The sequence below is a fragment of the Anguilla rostrata genome, chromosome 10, assembly GCF_018555375.3.
Source record: "Anguilla rostrata isolate EN2019 chromosome 10, ASM1855537v3, whole genome shotgun sequence".
Classification (NCBI taxonomy): Eukaryota; Metazoa; Chordata; class Actinopteri; order Anguilliformes; family Anguillidae; genus Anguilla; species Anguilla rostrata.
The window spans coordinates 33,894,531-33,913,024 of NC_057942.1; the positions used below are offsets into that span (position 1 = coordinate 33,894,531).

At 44.5% G+C, this 18,494-nt stretch overlaps 2 protein-coding genes and 1 long non-coding RNA gene across 3 annotated transcripts in view; 2 read left to right on the forward strand and 1 right to left on the reverse strand.

Annotated features, from left to right (window-relative positions):
* The window catches only part of bmp2k (BMP2 inducible kinase), a 46,107-nt gene extending 44,934 nt beyond the window's left edge, over positions 1–1,173 (forward strand). Inside the window, exon 17 of the transcript XR_010323801.1 lies at positions 115–1,173. The gene's annotated coding sequence lies outside the window, so the exon portion shown is untranslated. The remainder of the gene's footprint in view (positions 1–114) is intronic.
* Positions 455–8,381, reverse strand: paqr3a (progestin and adipoQ receptor family member IIIa). The gene is made up of 7 exons (XM_064296655.1): positions 8,103–8,381; positions 7,569–7,791; positions 6,800–6,962; positions 5,736–5,891; positions 3,517–3,714; positions 3,211–3,301; positions 455–2,744 (listed from the first exon to the last, which is right to left on the reverse strand). The coding sequence occupies exons 2-7, from the start codon at positions 7,751–7,753 to the stop codon at positions 2,602–2,604; spliced, it is 936 nt and encodes a 311-aa protein (XP_064152725.1). The 5' UTR covers positions 7,754–7,791; positions 8,103–8,381; the 3' UTR covers positions 455–2,601.
* The window catches only part of LOC135233277 (uncharacterized), a 16,904-nt gene continuing 4,161 nt past the window's right edge, over positions 5,752–18,494 (forward strand). Inside the window, exon 1 of the long non-coding RNA XR_010323802.1 lies at positions 5,752–5,861. This is a non-coding gene — a long non-coding RNA (uncharacterized LOC135233277). The remainder of the gene's footprint in view (positions 5,862–18,494) is intronic.

An 18,494-nucleotide genomic window follows, 5' to 3' on the forward strand; every position in this document is an offset into this window, starting at 1 on the left:
TCCTGTAATACTCACCATCTACAGTACTTATTGCTGCAACCTGCATGACCAATTTTGGCCGACCAGCTCTTGCTCTCCGAAATAGCCACTGGTCCTTTTAACATGACTGTCAAGCTTGCAGACTTCTGTCAGAAGAGGGCGCTTTGTGTGCAGCTTGGAAGAGCAGAGCAACGACCTTCATCCCAGCAACTGAATCCCTTCATCCAAGGCTGAGTCTCACGAACCAGAGCTGCGGTTTAACTGGACTAGCCACCCAGCAACCCTCTTCCAAGGCGTTTTTGTTTGCAAGGTAAATGCTAGTCGTTTCATAGCAGTTACAGACAGCAATTGCATTCAACAAGCTTCAGTTGTATTTACAAATGGCCCATCACCATATATAAAAATAGTCATGCTTAATATAAATGAAACAGCCCATTTAGATTAGTTTTCAGTGCGCAACATATCCAAACTCCAGTAAAAACGTCATATGGTTTTATTCATAAAGCACACATGCCCATCAAAAAGTTTCAGTATCAATAATGATAGACAGTTGATATTTTACAGTGTTTAGCTTGTAATGTATATACGTGCACAGAGGACAATGAGAGAAATGTAACATTGCTGTAAACAATGATCTACCCGTGCCCATCTGAGCAAGGCATGAGCCGCATAATTAAAAAAAAAAAGACATAAAAATGCCAGCGACGCAGGCTCAGTGCACGGACTCTCCTGCTTTTTAAAGGGCACCTCTATCAGAGGTATTACAGCTCTGCAGACCTCTTAGCGCTTTGGTTTGTAAAGGGCTACAGTGTCTAGCTCCAGAGCATGTAACAGTGTTTGGACTTTGCCTGGAAAATGAATTCAGAATCGAGGCAAAAAAAAGAAAAGAAATAAGTGTCAACACACGCTTGGTCCATTTGTAAATCAAACAGTGACCGGGTGTTGATGATACTGACATATTGTTTGCACAGTCGGAGGTATGACGCATGAAAGACAAGTTCTGTACAGAGCCTAAACAGCCTTTCTTGTTGAACGCTTTCCTATATTTAGCAGGAATTTAAATGTATTTTTCCTTGAAATAAATTACACTAGAACAAGTGCCTGAAGGACAGTTTCTAATCAAATTAAGAAATAAATAGGCTATTGTACAGCTGGGCTATATCACTACCATACAGTGCACAGTTAATGCATGCTTCTGCTAAAATAACTAACACAAACATTTAAAATTCTCTAAAATACTAAAAGCTCCTGACTCAAACTTATACTAAACAAAATGTGCAATTAACCACACTACTCCACATTTTTATAAAGCTGTACGGCGTAAGGCAACATACATTAAACCTGAAGAAGATAACTACAGCAATAAATGCGACAGACGTGTCAACATTTCTTAGCTGCGGGTTCCACAGGCTTAAAAGCACGATCATAGGTTAAACTTCGGGCTCCATCTTTGGTTTACGTTTCGATCGTGCGTGCTCGTACAACGCAGAAAATTCCAAAATGGCCGAAAGTAAATAAACACACAACTGAAGTGCGTCTTTTTTTCCGAATTCGTTTGCTGGTTCAAGAATGAGGTACCCTACCCTGCTTTAGACTAGGCGGTATAAATAAAATACGAGCACTGACAGAACCAGCACGCGCTTGTTAGTGCGCGTGAAGGGTGATGAATAATCTGGGAACCGTCCCGGCACCAAAGTTAGAACACATGCGATGCAAAGGCACGGTGCCAGCGTTTGAGCCTCATACCGTTATCGCCCATGCAGTAGGCCTACCACGCCGAATGTCTCTCAACGCACGTTCGGCCATTCTGTACCGAACCGACTCGAGTGCAAATACTTCCGCAAGAACACTGATCGCTCGCGAACCTCGGATGCGCCGCCTACGATTAGAACGATGCCCCTAACTAACGACTGCCTGATTAAAGCCCTATCTGTCAAACGCACTTTCAAAACAAAACAAAGAGCAGCTATTAATCATAATTTGAATATTAATGGGATTTGAATGACGATAGTTTAGATCATTGCAACAAAGTCGGTGGGTGGGGAGGGGGGGATATGTAAATGTTGCATTCACACGAAGGTGGATGAACGGTGGGCTGTCCTGTATAGAATAATTTGGAGAGGATCGATCGATGCATCAGTTCTGACATTCAAGCAAATGCACCGACAGAAAAAAATTTGCTTCTTCAGTTTTTTAGAAGGCTAGACAATGCCAGAATCTAAACAATAACGTCACGTTCACATTCTCACGAACACAAGTGCTGTCAAAGTGTCCTTTAGCCTGCAGACTGAATGCTATTGCAGATCAAGTTCTGCTACTCTTAGATCAGGTGATCGGTCTCAGGCCCTGGAAAAGATGTGATGTCATAATAGTGGTGGGGGCGGGGCTATGGGTGTGGTCTCTGCAGGGCAAAAGCAGGTGACTGCAAAGCTGGTTGCAGAGCAAGTAGTCCAGACAGGGCTAGCTGTAGAGCCCTTGTTTTGGAGTTAGCAGTCCCAGTGGGGCTGGCTACAGAGCAGGTAGACCATACAGGGCGTAGTGTCGAACCCTTGTCCATAGAAGGCTAGCTCTGAAGTCCTTAGAGTCGGTGCAGGTAGTGTGGGCAGGGCTAGCCACAGGGCCTCAGGCGTGGAGAGACTGATCGGGGCAGGGCTGGCTGTGTCTGTAGTGTGTGATGAACACAGCCGACTGGTGCCACCAGTAGAACATGATCACCACCAGCACGTGCCAGAGCTGGTGACTGGAGCCCAGGTAATTCAGCTGGCCTGTGAACATGAAAAGTTTGTTTGGCACAAATCATATCAATCATATCTCCTCTCTCACAGTGCTCTACGGAGCCAATTTAATCAAGTCTGAAATCTAAACAATTCCACGTGAAACCACATTTTAATTAAAAACACCCCGTGGACCCCTAATACTCATCTACGCAGAATTTTCCATTTGACAGCTGTGAGACATTAATGTTGCGTACTCAATGAGAGGCTCTAGACTAGAGCAGGACTGCCCAATCCTGTTCCTGGAGATCTGCCATCCTGTAGGTTTTCACCCCAACCCTAACAAAGCACACCTCATTCAAAACCTGGAGATCTCCTCGAGCTGCTAATTGGTAGAATAAGGTGTGCCAAATGGAAGGGTTGAAATGAAAGCCCACGGGGTGGTAGATCTCCAGGAACAGGGCAGACCTGTTGTAGTTACTCCCTGAACACAGTTGTGAAAATAACGACAACGTACCTGGAAAGTATCGCTCCGGAACTTTGGAGACGTAAACGACGAAGGCCACAGCCGCTATCAAGTACATCACCAGAACGCGAGGGACGAAAGCCTGCGGACGGAAACGAAGACTGAAGGCCCGGGGGCTGGAGGAAACGCACTCAGACACTCAAACAGTTCATCGCAAACCGACACAACAGAGCACGGCGTTAGGAATGTGTTCTGCAGGCTCAATGTTAGTGGGATGCATCGCACGCTGGACGAAGCCCAGGCTCCTCCGTTAACGAAGGCGACCGGCTCGCCGGCGCCACCTGCGGGACGGCTCACCTGGACGATGTCGGCGCCGAAGCCGCCGCTGAGCCAGACCCAGTGGATTGTGGGAACGACGCCGTAGCCAGCCACCGAGCAGAAGATGGCCAGACGCAGGCGGTGCCACTGCTGCGTGAGGTAGTGGGGGTGGATCTGGGCGAAGAAGACGCCCAGGATCATGGCCAGCACCGCGATCAGGTACACCTGCCGCCAGTACTGGAAGGGAAACAAAAGGACCGAGAGCCCAACTCAATGCAAGCTCGCCCGGCATCTCGCTACGTCCCTTCATTTAAAAAAAAAAAAAAAAAGAATAATAATAATAATAATAAAATTAAGGTATCAGGGGGCTGTCCGTCACCGACCTGGTCTAAACCCGTTGTTTGTATCTAACATTCTGCGTCAAAATTAGACAAGTTTTATTCTTTCGTGACGAGTTAGCAAGCTGGCTGTTTTAATATCCCGCTACTACTATTGTCGTTGTGCTACATTATTAATTTGCAGAACAGGGGGGGAAAACACTAATGCTCTGCGTGGCCAAATTGTTTTAACGTTCTCTTGCCAAAATCTAGAAAAACAAAGGAGTGCGGTTAAAAAAAAGAAAGAAAAAAAAACATTTTTTTTTTAAACCGTGAAAGAAACTACTCTTCCACCGTTCATCTCAGGAAAACAGACAAAACAATCTCTTGAGGGACTTGGCTGATTAAGTAGTCACCTAAATGCAATGCTAAACGCTTGGCAGGGGGAGTGGAGATAGCTCACCCACGTGTGAATGTCATATGGTGGGGAACAGGAGTGACGGAATGGTCTATGAACACGGCCATCTGGTTTTAACTGGAGCAGATTTCAGCAGATTCTGGGGCACCGTAACGGAGCCGTTTCCAACACGCGGGGGACTGAGCGAGCCCAGCCAAACTCAGCGCTGCACCAAAAAAAACCGCCACAGGCGAGCAAAGAGGCTGCACTCGCTCACGTCCTCCAAGATCCTGCGTCGTACAGCACCGTGCTCCTAATCTTTTATTTCTGTTTTTTAAAAAAGAAACAAAGGCATCCCTACCAACCTTATCCACCTTCACTCTCCCACTTCATTTACTGGCACTGATTGTGCTCATTGGATGACTAAGAAGCTGGGTTGTTATGAGAACCCTCCAAATTAATTTTGGAATAGATTTTCTTACAGATATATACACTCAGACATTTCTAGAAGGCCTAAAAGCAAAAGAGCTTTCAGTGCATTTAAAAACATACACGTGCAGGCAGACTTAGAGACGGGCAGACAGATGCACATCCGGACAGACATGCAGAGACAGACAAACACACCGACAGACACACACGCACATGCGCGCACACACATGCACACACAGACAACATTTTCCTGTTTGGAAACGGATGCCAGTCCTGCTTCTGTCTCACAGGTAGCATATGCCCCAAACAAAAGCAGGCGCGCCATCTGTTGAGTGGCCCACTCTGGGAGGTTGCTCCTCGGGCCGCCCAGCGACCGCCCTCCTGCCTGGGACCCCTGGGCTGTGCAGCCTGTGCCTGTACCTGTCTGTAACTCGTGTCTGTACCTGTGCCAGCTCATCCAGACATAGGCTAAGGCTAAACAGGCCGTTCACATTTCCCTAAAACCATCCTCTCAAAATGACATGCATCACGGGTGGCCGATGCTGGTGCCGGAGAGCTGTGGGATACGCCCATTTTGGGTTTCAGCTCAACAGCTGAAGCTAACTGAACCTTTGGAAACCAGGTGTGATGAGTTAGCTGCATAATTAACTTAAGTTTTAATATATTAAGTAAAGTGCTAATTAACAACAGAACACAGCTTACCCTGTGGCTGTCCAGGACCAGGGTTGGCTGTCCTGACATACACAGTCAAAACATTACAGACCTCATGACAACAGAGAACACAACTTGGTCCATAGGTGTGAGTGACCTGGTGAAATGCCCGTGCTCCTCATTAAATCTCTAAAGCAGGGCAGCCCCACCCTGTTCCTGGAGATCTACCGTCCTATAGGTTTTCACTCCAACCCTAACAAACCACACATCAATCAACAGCTAGAGATCTCATCAACCTGCTAATTAGTGGAATCAGGTGTGCCAAATTAGGATTGAAATGAAAACGGACAGGATGGTAGATCTCCAGGAACATGGTTGTGGGCCACAGCTTTAAAACAGTGCAGACCTGCTCATGTAATGACCTTGAATGCCAAGGCTCTCTTTTGAAAACCTCTTAGACGTACGTTGTTGCAGTAGAAGGCGTAGAAGACCCCGGGGACGTAGCAGCCCAGGATGCCGATGGAGATGCCCGTGTAGTCGAGCGCCGTCCAGCGGCGGCTGCTTTTCTCTGAGCGGTGGCAGCAGAACAGGTGATAGCCCACCGAGCACAGCATGGACACCTGAGCGCGAGACCAACACAAACAGCACTTCAATGACACAGGCCCGAGGGTAACTGGCCCCCGAGCTGAACACAGTTTATACTTGAAAGCTTTGTCAACAAAGGAGTGTTTCATCACTACAAAGCTCAGTCCAAGGGAATATACACACTTTGCCACTGTCATTAGAGTTTATCACCAGCACTTTAAAATTTCCCATTAATCTGTCTCAAAGTGTAGAAGTCTGTCATAAACAAGGTTTAAAAACATGCATCATGCAACACCGTGTTTTTGTACTTAAATTAGAAAATGTAATTGTTTAAAACTAGTTTTGAATTTTTAACTGTTGTATGTGGCACCACACTATACTACAGGATTTTTGGTGAAGCTTAACTTGTCCAACCTGTTCTGGCACTGGTGTGGCTAAAAATCATAATTCAGACCTTTAATGTATAAACATCACCAAGGGAGCAAAGTTAGCAAACAACTATGCTGTGGACCTTCACCCAATTGCAATGTCAGTTAAATATGACATGAATTCCAAAACACAGGTTATCTTTTTCACAGTTGATGGCAAGGGTCTGAAAACAGTACAAAATTAGAGCCAAATTAGCCATGTTATACAGGATTGGGCCACTCAGACCTCAATTCCTGTGCATTTCTATATTATCAGCCAAGTTTCTGTGCAAGTAACTTGGACAGGCACTCTACGAATGCAAGTTAAATTCAGGAAAGGCAGTAGTCGTGTTCCACTCTACCATGTACATAGCCCAATTGTGTAATGTGCCGGTTACACAGTCTACATTGGAAAAGCATGCTCCTATTAGATCAACAGAAACCTTGTCAATCTTGTCAAACCACCTGGTTATTTGACAGGCAAACAATTAACATGTGATGATTCGTCCGGCTCACTGTAGACAGAAGAGGCATACCTGAAAGCAGAAAAGCCCTATGGAGTAGATGACGTAGTCCTCTCTGGATGCTCCCGTGGCTGGTAGCACTGTGGTCATGTCATAAAGCCCCAGCGAGAAGAACAGGAAGAACCCTAGCAGATGGCTCCAGATGTTCACCGTTTCATTAGACAGGATGAACAAGCTAAAAGAGAGAACAGTTAATACAATTTGTATTACTACTGTGGATAATACTGTTCATTCATTTTTAAAAACAATTATTTGGACATCATGTAGGACATTAAGAATCATACAGCGGATCCCAGAAAAACGAAATAAGCAGTGAATGGGTACTGAAACGTTTTCATATGCATCAGTGGTAATAAAAGCATGAAACCTCTTTCCACTTCACATAGAATTGAAGGTTTTGAACAAAAGACCATGAAAACTGCTGCTTACGTCACACTTACCAGACACAGTTCTTAAATAGTCTATAACTCTACCTCAAATTTCACTCATTCGTCCTCAACAACCCTCTATCCTAAACCCCTTCCGTAAGCCTACATGTTAAATTGTTTAGTAGCCTATTCAAATGTGCATCATTTGTAAAAACAAAACTCGTTAATGAAGGCGATTAACCTACTGTCACTTTGTCATAGTAATGTCTATCCTTAAGAATGATTAATACCTCAGTGGGGAAAGGTGAGGATGTGATGCATCTAGGGAAGGCACTAAATTATTAAAGTTTTGAAAAATAAGACATCGTTACCACTTAGATACATGTAGGTGCTGGTGTGGTTTTTACACTCACCTTTTAATACACAGCCTAGACGGAAGATACGCCCGGTACCCATCTGTTATGTATGGATTTTGTCTCAGGTACAATGGAATCTGTTCGTATGTGTACAATCGGATACCCCTTGGAACAAGAACTGGCCAATACTGGTAACTTCCCAGCTCGATGTAGTGGGCACTCTTTAAAATCTTGTGAGGCATGGTGAAATCCTCTGACCACACACCTGAACCTTGATAGCCTGGAAGTACACACAAATCCGAAAGTTGATGTTAGTTTGAAGATTATCGGGAAGATATATAATCATCCGAAATATTCGCGTTTGTCCTCACAGGACCTCCACTGAAAACATTAGGCTAAAACGCATAGCAAACCTCTGGCTTTCTGTAAGTGAATAGCTAGCTAGTAATGGCGCTGGAGCTTAGCTTAACTAGGTCAGCAAAGTCGTCTCTTCGGTACTTAGTAGGTAACGTTAGTTAGCCAACCTATCCGCCTAGTTAGTCTAAGGACAGCAAAGGCGATCCATAGTTTGATTTAAAACAAGAAACTTACCTTCCTGTTACACTAGGTACATTATGTGTACCGACTGCGCCATTTGGATAGCTACGTTGTGTACGTAAAATATTGTTTTCTTCTTCAAACCACTAGCTCATTAGCAAACAGTAGCCAGTCTATTTTACACGTATAACGAAATCCTCAACTAAGGCTAGCTTCCAAGTTGCCATAGGCAGCTAATATCATTTCTGCGACGCGCATGGTGATAGGCCCTCTGGCAGAGTGTGTTCGCTAGAGTGCCTGGAAAGATTACGCGATTATAACACAGATGTGTCTGGATTATGCGCTGTTTTACTTGGACTAGCCGACCAGACATATTTTCTTTACTGACATACCTTGGTCTTCCCGAGACTTCATAAACCGTAGAATAACCAATGGTTGAACGCAAAGACAGACACAATTACATGTGATAATGAATTGATGCGATGCAGGGATTACCAATACCTCCAGATCCCAGTATTTCCATACTCTTAGGGCCATATGTTCAAGTATAAAACGTTTGGTTTGTAATAGGCTACAAGTGGTACCACAGTACAACAATGTTTTCAGCAGTGTTGATCATTCGGACAATCAAGTACTCCGAATGTAACAGGGAAATACCCAATATTTTCCTTAAAAAACTTTTTTGGCCAGCAAGCATGCACCGTAATGAGTAATATTTATTATCAAGCAGGGGCATGCACATACTTTTTGAGGGGCAGGGGCTCAAGCCAAGAAAAAGCCCAGAAAAATACTGAATTTAATATTGAGAATAAATTAATTTTAGATGAGAATATAAATGAATTTAATCCATTTTATAATAAGGCTGTAACGTAACAAAATGTGGAAAGAGTGAAGGGGTCTGAATACTTTCCGAAGGCACTGTAGTTGCGTGTGTACAAACGTACCCAGCAACTACCATTAGCTTTTAGACTTTCCACTTTCTCTAGCAGAGTAGGTCATCTTTTCCATTATTATTTTAAACCATTTTTGGCCCAGCAGTGCTGTGGGCAGTATCATGCCATGCAATGAGATGGTATGGGTTGTACTGTAGGCTACTTGAGGATAACGTATGGCAGACTGCTGTCAACACATATTTTTAATTAAGCCATTTCACAGATACTTCATGTGCGAGTTCCCATGCCCCGCAGGACTTATCACACTAGGTCTGCCCTCAGTCTTGATGCAAAAGTGAGTTGTTTTATTTTCAAGTGGGGAGAGAGTGTGAGCCTACTCCATTAGCACCCTTAATTTAACTCTCAGCACATTATATCAATTTTCAAGTCTGAATAAGAGTTGAATGTCAATGTTATGTTTCTGTAGTTTTGGCAATTACCTCAAATCAACAAGGTAATAGTTAATGAAGAACAGTCTGCATCATCCTGCAAGACTGTTCATGGAATAAGATGTTGCAGGGTAACACAGACTGTTACTCATCAAAAATTAATCTTTCAGAATCTTGAAGGCTATAAGGACGTCTTATTTTAACATAAATCAATGCAGAGTGTAATACAGTTATTAGTCTGACAAAAGCAGAATTGTAAGGGTTTGCACACCTGAAAAAGCTTGACAAATACTGCATAATAATAATGTAGTCCCATGTTTCTGGAAGCCAAACCAATAATCCTATAAAAAATAATAGGGAAAAAAATGATGAACATTCCAAAAGAAAAGAAAGTATGTCTCCATGAGTTAGACGTCTCAGATGTGCTTCACTTGTCTCTCCATCTGGCCTTGGGACCCAATTGAAAAGGATTAAGCATCAGTCCCACTGCTTTCATGGAGAAGACACGGCTATCAAAGGAACTGAAAATTGTGACTCTGACAGTCTTTTTCATATGGGCAGGTTGACTATGCTTTGCACCACCACTTTTATGGACACTGAAATGATTCACTTTGACAATCTATGCTGTACTTCTATTTTTTTTTTCTATTTTTTGTTTTTTGTCCTCTATTTTTCTGTCAAGATTAATATCAGGAAATATACTTCATGGTAATTACCCATTACATTGCTCAGACAAAACAAAAACAAAATTTAAAAAATACTTATTTATTTTTTCTAGTGTAAGATGTGTGAAGGAACTGCTATGTCAACTATGAATCAACTATCATGGATGCAACGCGTGGATTTTTATTTTTTACCCCGTTACCCCATTGCCCTATGCCCCAACCCCCCCAGATGGAGGGTGCCCAAGGCCACCGCCCTTCATGAACCGACTCTGTTACAGGTCCACTTTTATTCTGTAACAGGGCCTGTTCCAATTTCATTGTGCAGGTCGGTGTGTTTATTGGGACAGAAGAACCCCATGTGCAGAAACGAAGCTTTTCTTTTGCGTTCACGACTCTTTTCACTGTGTTGCTGCTGACAGCTCTCTCCTCCTCTCGGCCTCTTTATCTGGCTGTCAGGCCCGCATGTTTCCAAGAGCCTCCCGCTCAGCCTGGCGCCTCTACAGTCTGTTTCCCTGCAAAGACAGAAGTCCAGCCATGAGGATACGTCCAATACGGTAGTGGCAAGGCCCGTGTCGTCCCGCGAAATGGTAGCGAACGATGATGCGGCGGACCTGTCACGGACCTCGCCGCGGCTCATCAGTGGTCTCCCGGTCTCGTTGGCTTTATTTATAGTCCCCGCCACGCGGCATCTGCCCCCGACGTCCGGGCGGAGGGAGCGCGTCAAACTTTCCGAGGGAACGCTTTCTGAGGTTGTTTGTTCCAATAGGATGGGTGTCCTCTTCAATTCCGTTCCCTGGGTCTGATTCGTGAGATAAGAAGACAGAGGGCGATCCGATGCTTACTCGACCCGAACGCGCCGTTGTTTTGGGTCGTGTCCGCGGCCTGCTATTTTCAGGGCTGACATTCGGGTGAGTTCCGCAGCTCCTGCACTCGTCTTCCGTCTCCTCTCGGTGGTAACACACTTCGGGTGGTCTCTCGCTCTGTCCACAATGCCGCTCACACGTAATGCCAGGGCCACTCGTAGCCTAGTCTTCTCACATAAGGGAGAAATTTTAATGGAGAAAACCATAAACTGAAAAAAATAAACGGAACTGTTTCTGCCAGGCCCAAAACATTGCTATCTGAAGACGGAAACATTGAATTGTGAATAGAAAAAAATTAACTATAGGCCTACGCGCATTAGAATTGCTGATAAATATTGTATATTGGGCAATGGGTTATGGTTTTTATTTTCTTCCTCACCCAGTATTAAGCCTAGTGAGCCTATTGAGGAACTTTAAAAAAAATATATATATATATACAGTATAAGCGGAGTGTATAAAAATATCCTACATTTAATCACTTTCTCAATGTAGGCTATAATATAGGCTACCTACAGAGTAAAATGTCCAATGTTAATTCAGCTATAAACAGATTACATTTGGACCCATTCTGGAATGTTGGACCAAATGTAATCCGATAAAAGTTGCACATTTTACGGTGTAGATTCAATATAGCCACACTACACAACTGTAATGCAGCATTGTAATAAGCCTATAATGAGAAAAAATGTCATTATATTACAATTGTAATTTGTTAGACAAAGTTTAACTTAAGGTTACCTATAGGCTAATGTAAAATGCAATCCAGAATTTAATTTTCTTACACTCATTAGAGATACATCTATATCCAAAGAATGTTTTTCTCTGTTCATTTCCTGTCTGTTATCCTTATTTTTTTTTTTACATCCTCCACTCGCATGAGCTCACCTGAAAATGTTCTTTCTTATCATTTATATTTTTAGTTTTGCAATTGTTTAAGATTTGATCTTTAAAACAACATTTAAAGGAATTGCATGTTTATTTTGAGCCTTCATTGTACTTTTTTCTCTTGAAAATATTCAGTCAATGAGAAGTAAATCTAGATTTTTGACCTTATAATGCCCCTGAGGTTCAATAAAAAGAAAGTTAAAGCAATTTCTACAGTAAGCAAGAGATTAAGTAAACAGTGATTGCTTTATGCTATTTATTATCTACAGGAACAAGATGAATGCATTTCAGTATTAATATTTGTTAGCAGTGTGTCACTTTTGCTGCTAGCTCAAAGTTCAGTAAATCCCCATTTGTGGATAATATGTTGAATCATAAGCTTGTCTGCCAGACCCCAACAGACACGCTAAGCTTTAGACACACTTGACTACATTTTGAGAGCTGCACATTTTTTCCCAATACCAAATGAAGCACTTTAAGATAAACTGATTGTACGTTGTGTTTACATATTGCTCTTTTTCAGTTATCCTCTTGTTTCTTTATTACACACATATTAATTTGTTTTCATTTTTTGCTAGTTCTTTTAAGAAGCTTTTGGTTAAAAACAAGGTTATGTATTTTCCATATCAATAAAATACACAGTTTGCAATTGTTATATGTGAGTATTTATGGCTTTTTTCTGTGAGTTTACAAGGGAAAGTATAATGTATTGTCCTTTAAAATGTTATATGGACTAGTAACATGGATACATTATTTAAGTAGATGCATGCCATATTTATAAAAATCTATCAAATAAATACAAGTTCCACAAAATAGGTTTTCTGATAAACAACTACTTGGGTATAACCTTGATTAATGTGTACTTAAAAAGACAAAATGAGACTGCTCATTTTATTTATCCGAACCAGAGGTTCACAAACCCACTCAGCCCCAGATCGAATGTAATGAATGAAATATAATTAGTTCTGTATAACATAAATTAGTAGTAGCATGCAATTTTACACATGCATGCATGCATTAATGCTCTAAAGGCGTCATGGTGGGTTTTGCTAAAATGATCCACATTTCCGACCACTGAAATAGAGTGTAGATAATATTAAACGCACTTCCCTTTGTTCATGTAGGCTGCATGTTTCACCGAGGAGCTTCATCTGTTGCGTGGCACGCGTGAGACGGCTCGTGCCGTTATGCAGCTGAAAATTGGTCCTGCAGATGTCGCTGTACATCTATTTACTCCAGCCATAGATTAATAGTAATAGTAATCTTCGGTTCTGATTTACTCCCTGATTGGAAAACCCTCAATAACACAAGAGGGACCACCAACTGTTTTCTTTATTTTCTTAAGATACCGTTTTGTGGTAAGCCTGCCTTACCCACAACCCTTCTTTAGTCTATTGGAAAGCGCATCATTCAGAAGGGTTTAGACTTGTTCAATTATGTAACAAAGGATCTATTTTTTATTACGACTTCATTGTAAAAATAAGAACATTACACAAGTGTTTACCTTACCTTCCTACATACCGTCCCGTTTAGCCAAAAATGGAGCCCTGTCAATATTTTTTAAGATACAGTTATTTACGAGAAAGGGGAGGTATGATTGTTTTCCATGTATTTTTTTAACCCTAAATGTTTGTTTGTTTTTCGTTTTCAAATCAAATATTGTTATAATAGTAACAATGGGCAGTCGACAAAGGTAAAGGATAATAAAATGCTTTACAATTATACATTTATTTTAACAATTTAAAAAAAATGTTTCTGCAAAATATTTTCGTAGGCTACTACAATAAATTAACGACTTTTCGGAAGGAGGACGCTGTGATTCTGCGCGATATATTCTATGTCTGTCCATTAGATGGTGCTGTTGTAACTCTTTCAAGTAAAACGACGTCGGAAGTCAATGATGGTCATTCTGTCAGTTTCAGGGTTATAAAACGTTCATGATATCTTATTTTGCACAGCCAAGTTATTTTTCATGTATTTTGCCTTTTAAATGACTTGAGCCCTGTCACAGTCAGTTGGGCTGAGATTATCAACGATGCACCTGACTTCATTTTTACAAGTTTACAGCTAAAAGAATTGGGATTACATTTAAATTAGAATATGAGTACCAAATATTAATGGAAAATGGATGGTTTTCAATCTGTGAAGTAACCACCATTTGAAGTAACAAGTGAAGCAGCTTGTATATCATGCACCAGTGTCCTAGTTTGTCACATTGTTCCAGAGGCCCAAAAATATTTGTGGGATTTGTTTCCGAGTAAAAATTATGCTCAAATAATTGAATGTATTTAAAGCTGTGGGGACAGATGAGGTGGAACGGACAGCACATGCGGATACACAAAATGACCTCTGCCAAATTTCACACTTTGGTTCGTTTCAGAGACCCGGATGGTACTGTAAAGGCCGACAGCGTGCCGTGTCTCTTTGTTTTCCTGGCCCTGCGTGATGAGATCAGGGGCTACAGCGGCACACATGCCACGGGTAATTACAGCTCGCTCGCCACAAAACGAATATCTCCGAAGTTCTGATGCCTCTCCGCGCTGACCGCGGTGATTGAAAGAGATCGCCTGGATGCCGCCGGTCTCCACCCGAGCACTCGCGGAAAGAGGGGCGCTCCACACCGTCAGCCCCGCACGCTGGGGGGGGTGGGGGTGTGGGGTGGGAAGGCGGGGAGGCGGGGGCGTGTGTCTCGGAACGCGAGCTGGCCCTGAACCCCCGCCTCGGGAATGCCCCGCGCGCGGGGCTGTCTGTGGGGCCGGCGCTAATGCGGCGGAATCCGCGTCTGCTGCGCAACACGGACTCGGGGCACCGGGAGGGCTCCCGTTTTGATTCACCTAAAAGAGAACGGGGGGGGGGGTTGAGTGTCTCAAGGTCAGAGTCGGCTCCGTGAATTGGGGTGGAAGGGAACTAATGAGATTTTCATTCTCTCTGCCCCGCACCAGTGGCACCACCTTACAGCGCTGTCAATCTACTACCTTACACTCAGCCTTCTCTTTCAAAGGGGGAAAAAAAATTTAAAAAAGGAAAAAAACCTGTTTATTTTTTAACAGGACTGTTAATCTATTTGGACTGGACGTAATGGGACATTTGCATGGCAGGCACTGCAACGCGTCAGCGATAACCACGGGGTTGTGACATTCCCCTAAATATGCTGAGCTTTCTCTAACCTCTCATCAAACACTGTGATCTTTATGGACTGTATCATATTGTGCGGTAATGTGCTTTATTGTCCACAGAATAAGCTTTTCTTAAAGGTAATTGGAAAGCAGAAAATGGCTGCTATCGGCTGATTTTTAAATACATTATTTCTGAAATGTGGCTTGTGTAATGACCCTGTCGGTGTAAAATGTAAGATTTATCTTGGCAGAGAAAATTGATCCATTTCACCTTTGTCTAATGGAAATTTTTATCTGGGATTATCTGTTTATGTAAATGAGCATTGCCCTGGAACGGTGAAATAAAAGGAAGTGGAGGGTGCAGTTAATCTAGCACTTGACACATCAGTCTGGACATAACACACACAGGATTCATCCCTGCTGGGGGGGCGAGGGGCGGGGGTTGTTAGAGTGGAAGAGAGGGGGCCCACAGGTAGATTCTATAGCAGGGAAGTAAAGTGCACTGCTGGGGCTATTCTGGATGGTTCCGTATGGGGCAGGTGGTGACTGCTTGTTGGATTGCCAAACCTAGCAGGGACCCAAATCTAGAGGAGTAAAAGAATATGTGAAATGGTCATGCCTGAAATAAGATTATCATATCTAGCACAGAAAAGTAGGTCTTTGTACTATTATCATTGTCACAAAGCTGGTTATTACAGTAACAATGTACCAAATACGGTCTTATTTTCTGAAATTAATATTGTATAATGTAAGACTATTTACTTTAATGTAGATGATGGTATGTTGCAGCTTATCCTTATATGAGGTGGTTATCCAATTAAAAGTGACAGTCATATGAATGCAGAAGAGAAGATTGACGAACCCATCTGGTTTTACGAGTACTTTAATTTATTGTTGGGGGGGAGGGGTGGTCTGGCGTACTACAATGGTGACGGCGAGGCAGTGCCCCAAAAAGACAGGCTGGGATTGGAAAAGGAAGCAGGAAATGGAGCTCCACCATGTGGACCCGGTCCCGAGGCAGCCGTGCCGTCGTCCCGACTGAAGGAGACGAGCCGCCGCGTGATTGGGCCGAGCGGCAGATGAGCCGCCGCGCGATTCGACCGAGGGGCAGGCCGCCGCCGTCGCCGCCCTAAAAGCACCGCCAATCTCAGAGGGCCGCCGTCAGAGACCCTGGGACCCGCCGCCGCCCGCCCGCCCAGCGTGCGTTGCTATGTAACACAGTCCCAGCGCGTCGCGGTGACCGCAGGGCCGCGTGGAGCTGGCGGGCAGCGGGACCGCGGGCGATCCGAGACGGGAGCTTCCTGTTCCTCTCCTCTCTGACATCGCACTCTATAAATGCAGCGCCGTCTAAAAATAAAGTTTCTTGCAAATCTTAACGATTCATCACTCGTTTGGGCGTGTTTGGGACCCCTTGTGTTTCTTCTGCTTCCTCTGATAAGGAATGTAGAGACAGCACTGGAAAAGCACTGGTCTGGTTTTGTGTGGTGATGTGCTCTGATAGCTAATGTAGAGGCTGAAGTAGATACAGCACTAGAAAAGCACTGGTCTGGTTTGGTGTGGGGTGCCACCAGGGATTTTGGGCCCCATGCAAAGATCTCACATTGGGCCCCAGCACCTCGGTACAATTTTTTGAGGACCCCTGTCAGTCAGGGCCCTTGAAATCATCCTAACCCCCCCCTCGCCCTTCACATATGCAGAGCCACTGATCTGAATAGCTGCTTAGGAACTGCTGCCGGCCTTGCCTACTTCCCAGTACGGGTGTGCAAGTGTGCACTCTTCCAAAGTGACTGAGGACATTGCAGCTTGCAACAGCGGGACGGCTCATATATGGTATGGCTGGACATCCGAAATTGTGAGGGAAAAAAGGTTCCAAGCATTGCTAAAAATGTGTATAAAGATTTACAGTCCGTTTTACAGCTTCCTGGGAGATGACAGGTTGGGCTTCTCCACCTGTCTCACCTGCCATACAAGTAGCCATGTCCAGGCCAACTCCTCAAGGTTCTCCGGTTAAATGACACATGAAATTAATTTTCCGGGTTTGGCAATGTAGGATGCCTTCCTTGCAGCTTTACAACAGATATATTCAATTTTAACACAGCGCGATGGAATGAGTTAGCATATGAGTGTCTGTCTCGTAATGTTATATCGCCCCCTAGAGGCAGAACTCGGATGTGCTTGGTTCCAGGGGAGCTAGCTAGCTAGCTAGCTGGGGACCTGGGTCTCTAACCCCGCATCTCTCGCTGTGCTACATGGCCCACGGTTCAACACCGGCAGCAGTCCCGTTCTGCCCCATTACACAACATGTGTAGGGGTGCTTCAAGTGCAGTGGTATAGCATGCTATCCCATCCGACTGGGTTTTTACTTAAGCCCTTCGCTTTGCAAGCCTCTGACGGGTCGTTTTTTTTTCCCTAGCGAAAGTGAGGCAGACGAATGTGAGTTTCGACATGAAGCGCAACGTCCGGCATCGCAGGTTAGGGACGTTACAGGTGCACCCGCACACTGTACGTGTGGCCTGCCTAGTCAAGCGATTCCAGTGGCTAAGTTTCACAGGCAAAATAAGGTCGGTTATAGTGGGGGGTGGGGGGGGGCAGTGTAGTTCAGTCAGGCTGATCCCACCCTCCCCCCCCCACCCCCCCTTCTGGGCACGGCAGGAGCTCACCTGCGCCCCCTCCCTCGTCGTCCTGTCACATGCGGGGCGTCGCTAGCAGACGTAGGAAGTCGTGTCACCGCCTGGCGTCCGTAGCTGTCAACACCGCCCTGCCAGCCAGTCAGACCCTTCCCCCCGCCCCACCGCCCACCCCCCCACTGCGAGCGGCTGGCGAGGAGGGACTCTGATGTAATTAAAAGGGTTTCAGATCGCCCGAAAGCATTAAAAATGAATCCCGCGCAGTAAATGAAGCATTTCGTCAGCCCGTCGAAGGATGTGTCGGTCCTGGAGGAGGGCCGCGGACAGCTGTTAGGACAGCCCCCCCCCCCCCCCCCCACCCCCAAAAAAAAAAAAAAAGGTGGGAGTGGGCTCAGACAGGATGTCCCAGATCCCTCTGCGGGACACAGAAAGCGAGACCCATCGGATGCCCAGGCACCAGTTGCTTTTACGGTTTCTCATTTGCATTCGGAACATGGGGGTGAGTGGGCGTCGTCATGGCGATGGGCAGTCCTGGTGTAGGTACCTGGTGTAGCCTTACTTAAGAGCAGCCCTTGATATGTCAAGCAGAGAGATATTATACTTACACTCGGTGTCACTGGCTCACTGACTGCAGACTCTTTTTGGATACATGGTACCACCCCCTGGACTGGAATTCCTTCTGCATGTACCGTAATCTCAAGGCATGCGCAAAGGGTTTCTCATCGTAGATTACTCTTCTCATGCTTCTGCAGGCTTATATCCATCTAACTGTATACAAGCTGGTTCAAAGCTAATAGGAAATGATGTCATAACAGCGCAACACGCTCAGTGTACTTGCACTATGGTAACGGGGTAACGGTCGCGGTAACTGCCCTAAATTGATTCCAAATGAGAAAAAAAAAAGGTTGAAACCCAATGCTCTTAGCATCGGGGGGCGGAGGACAGACCCTAAACGTTACAAACAAGCGA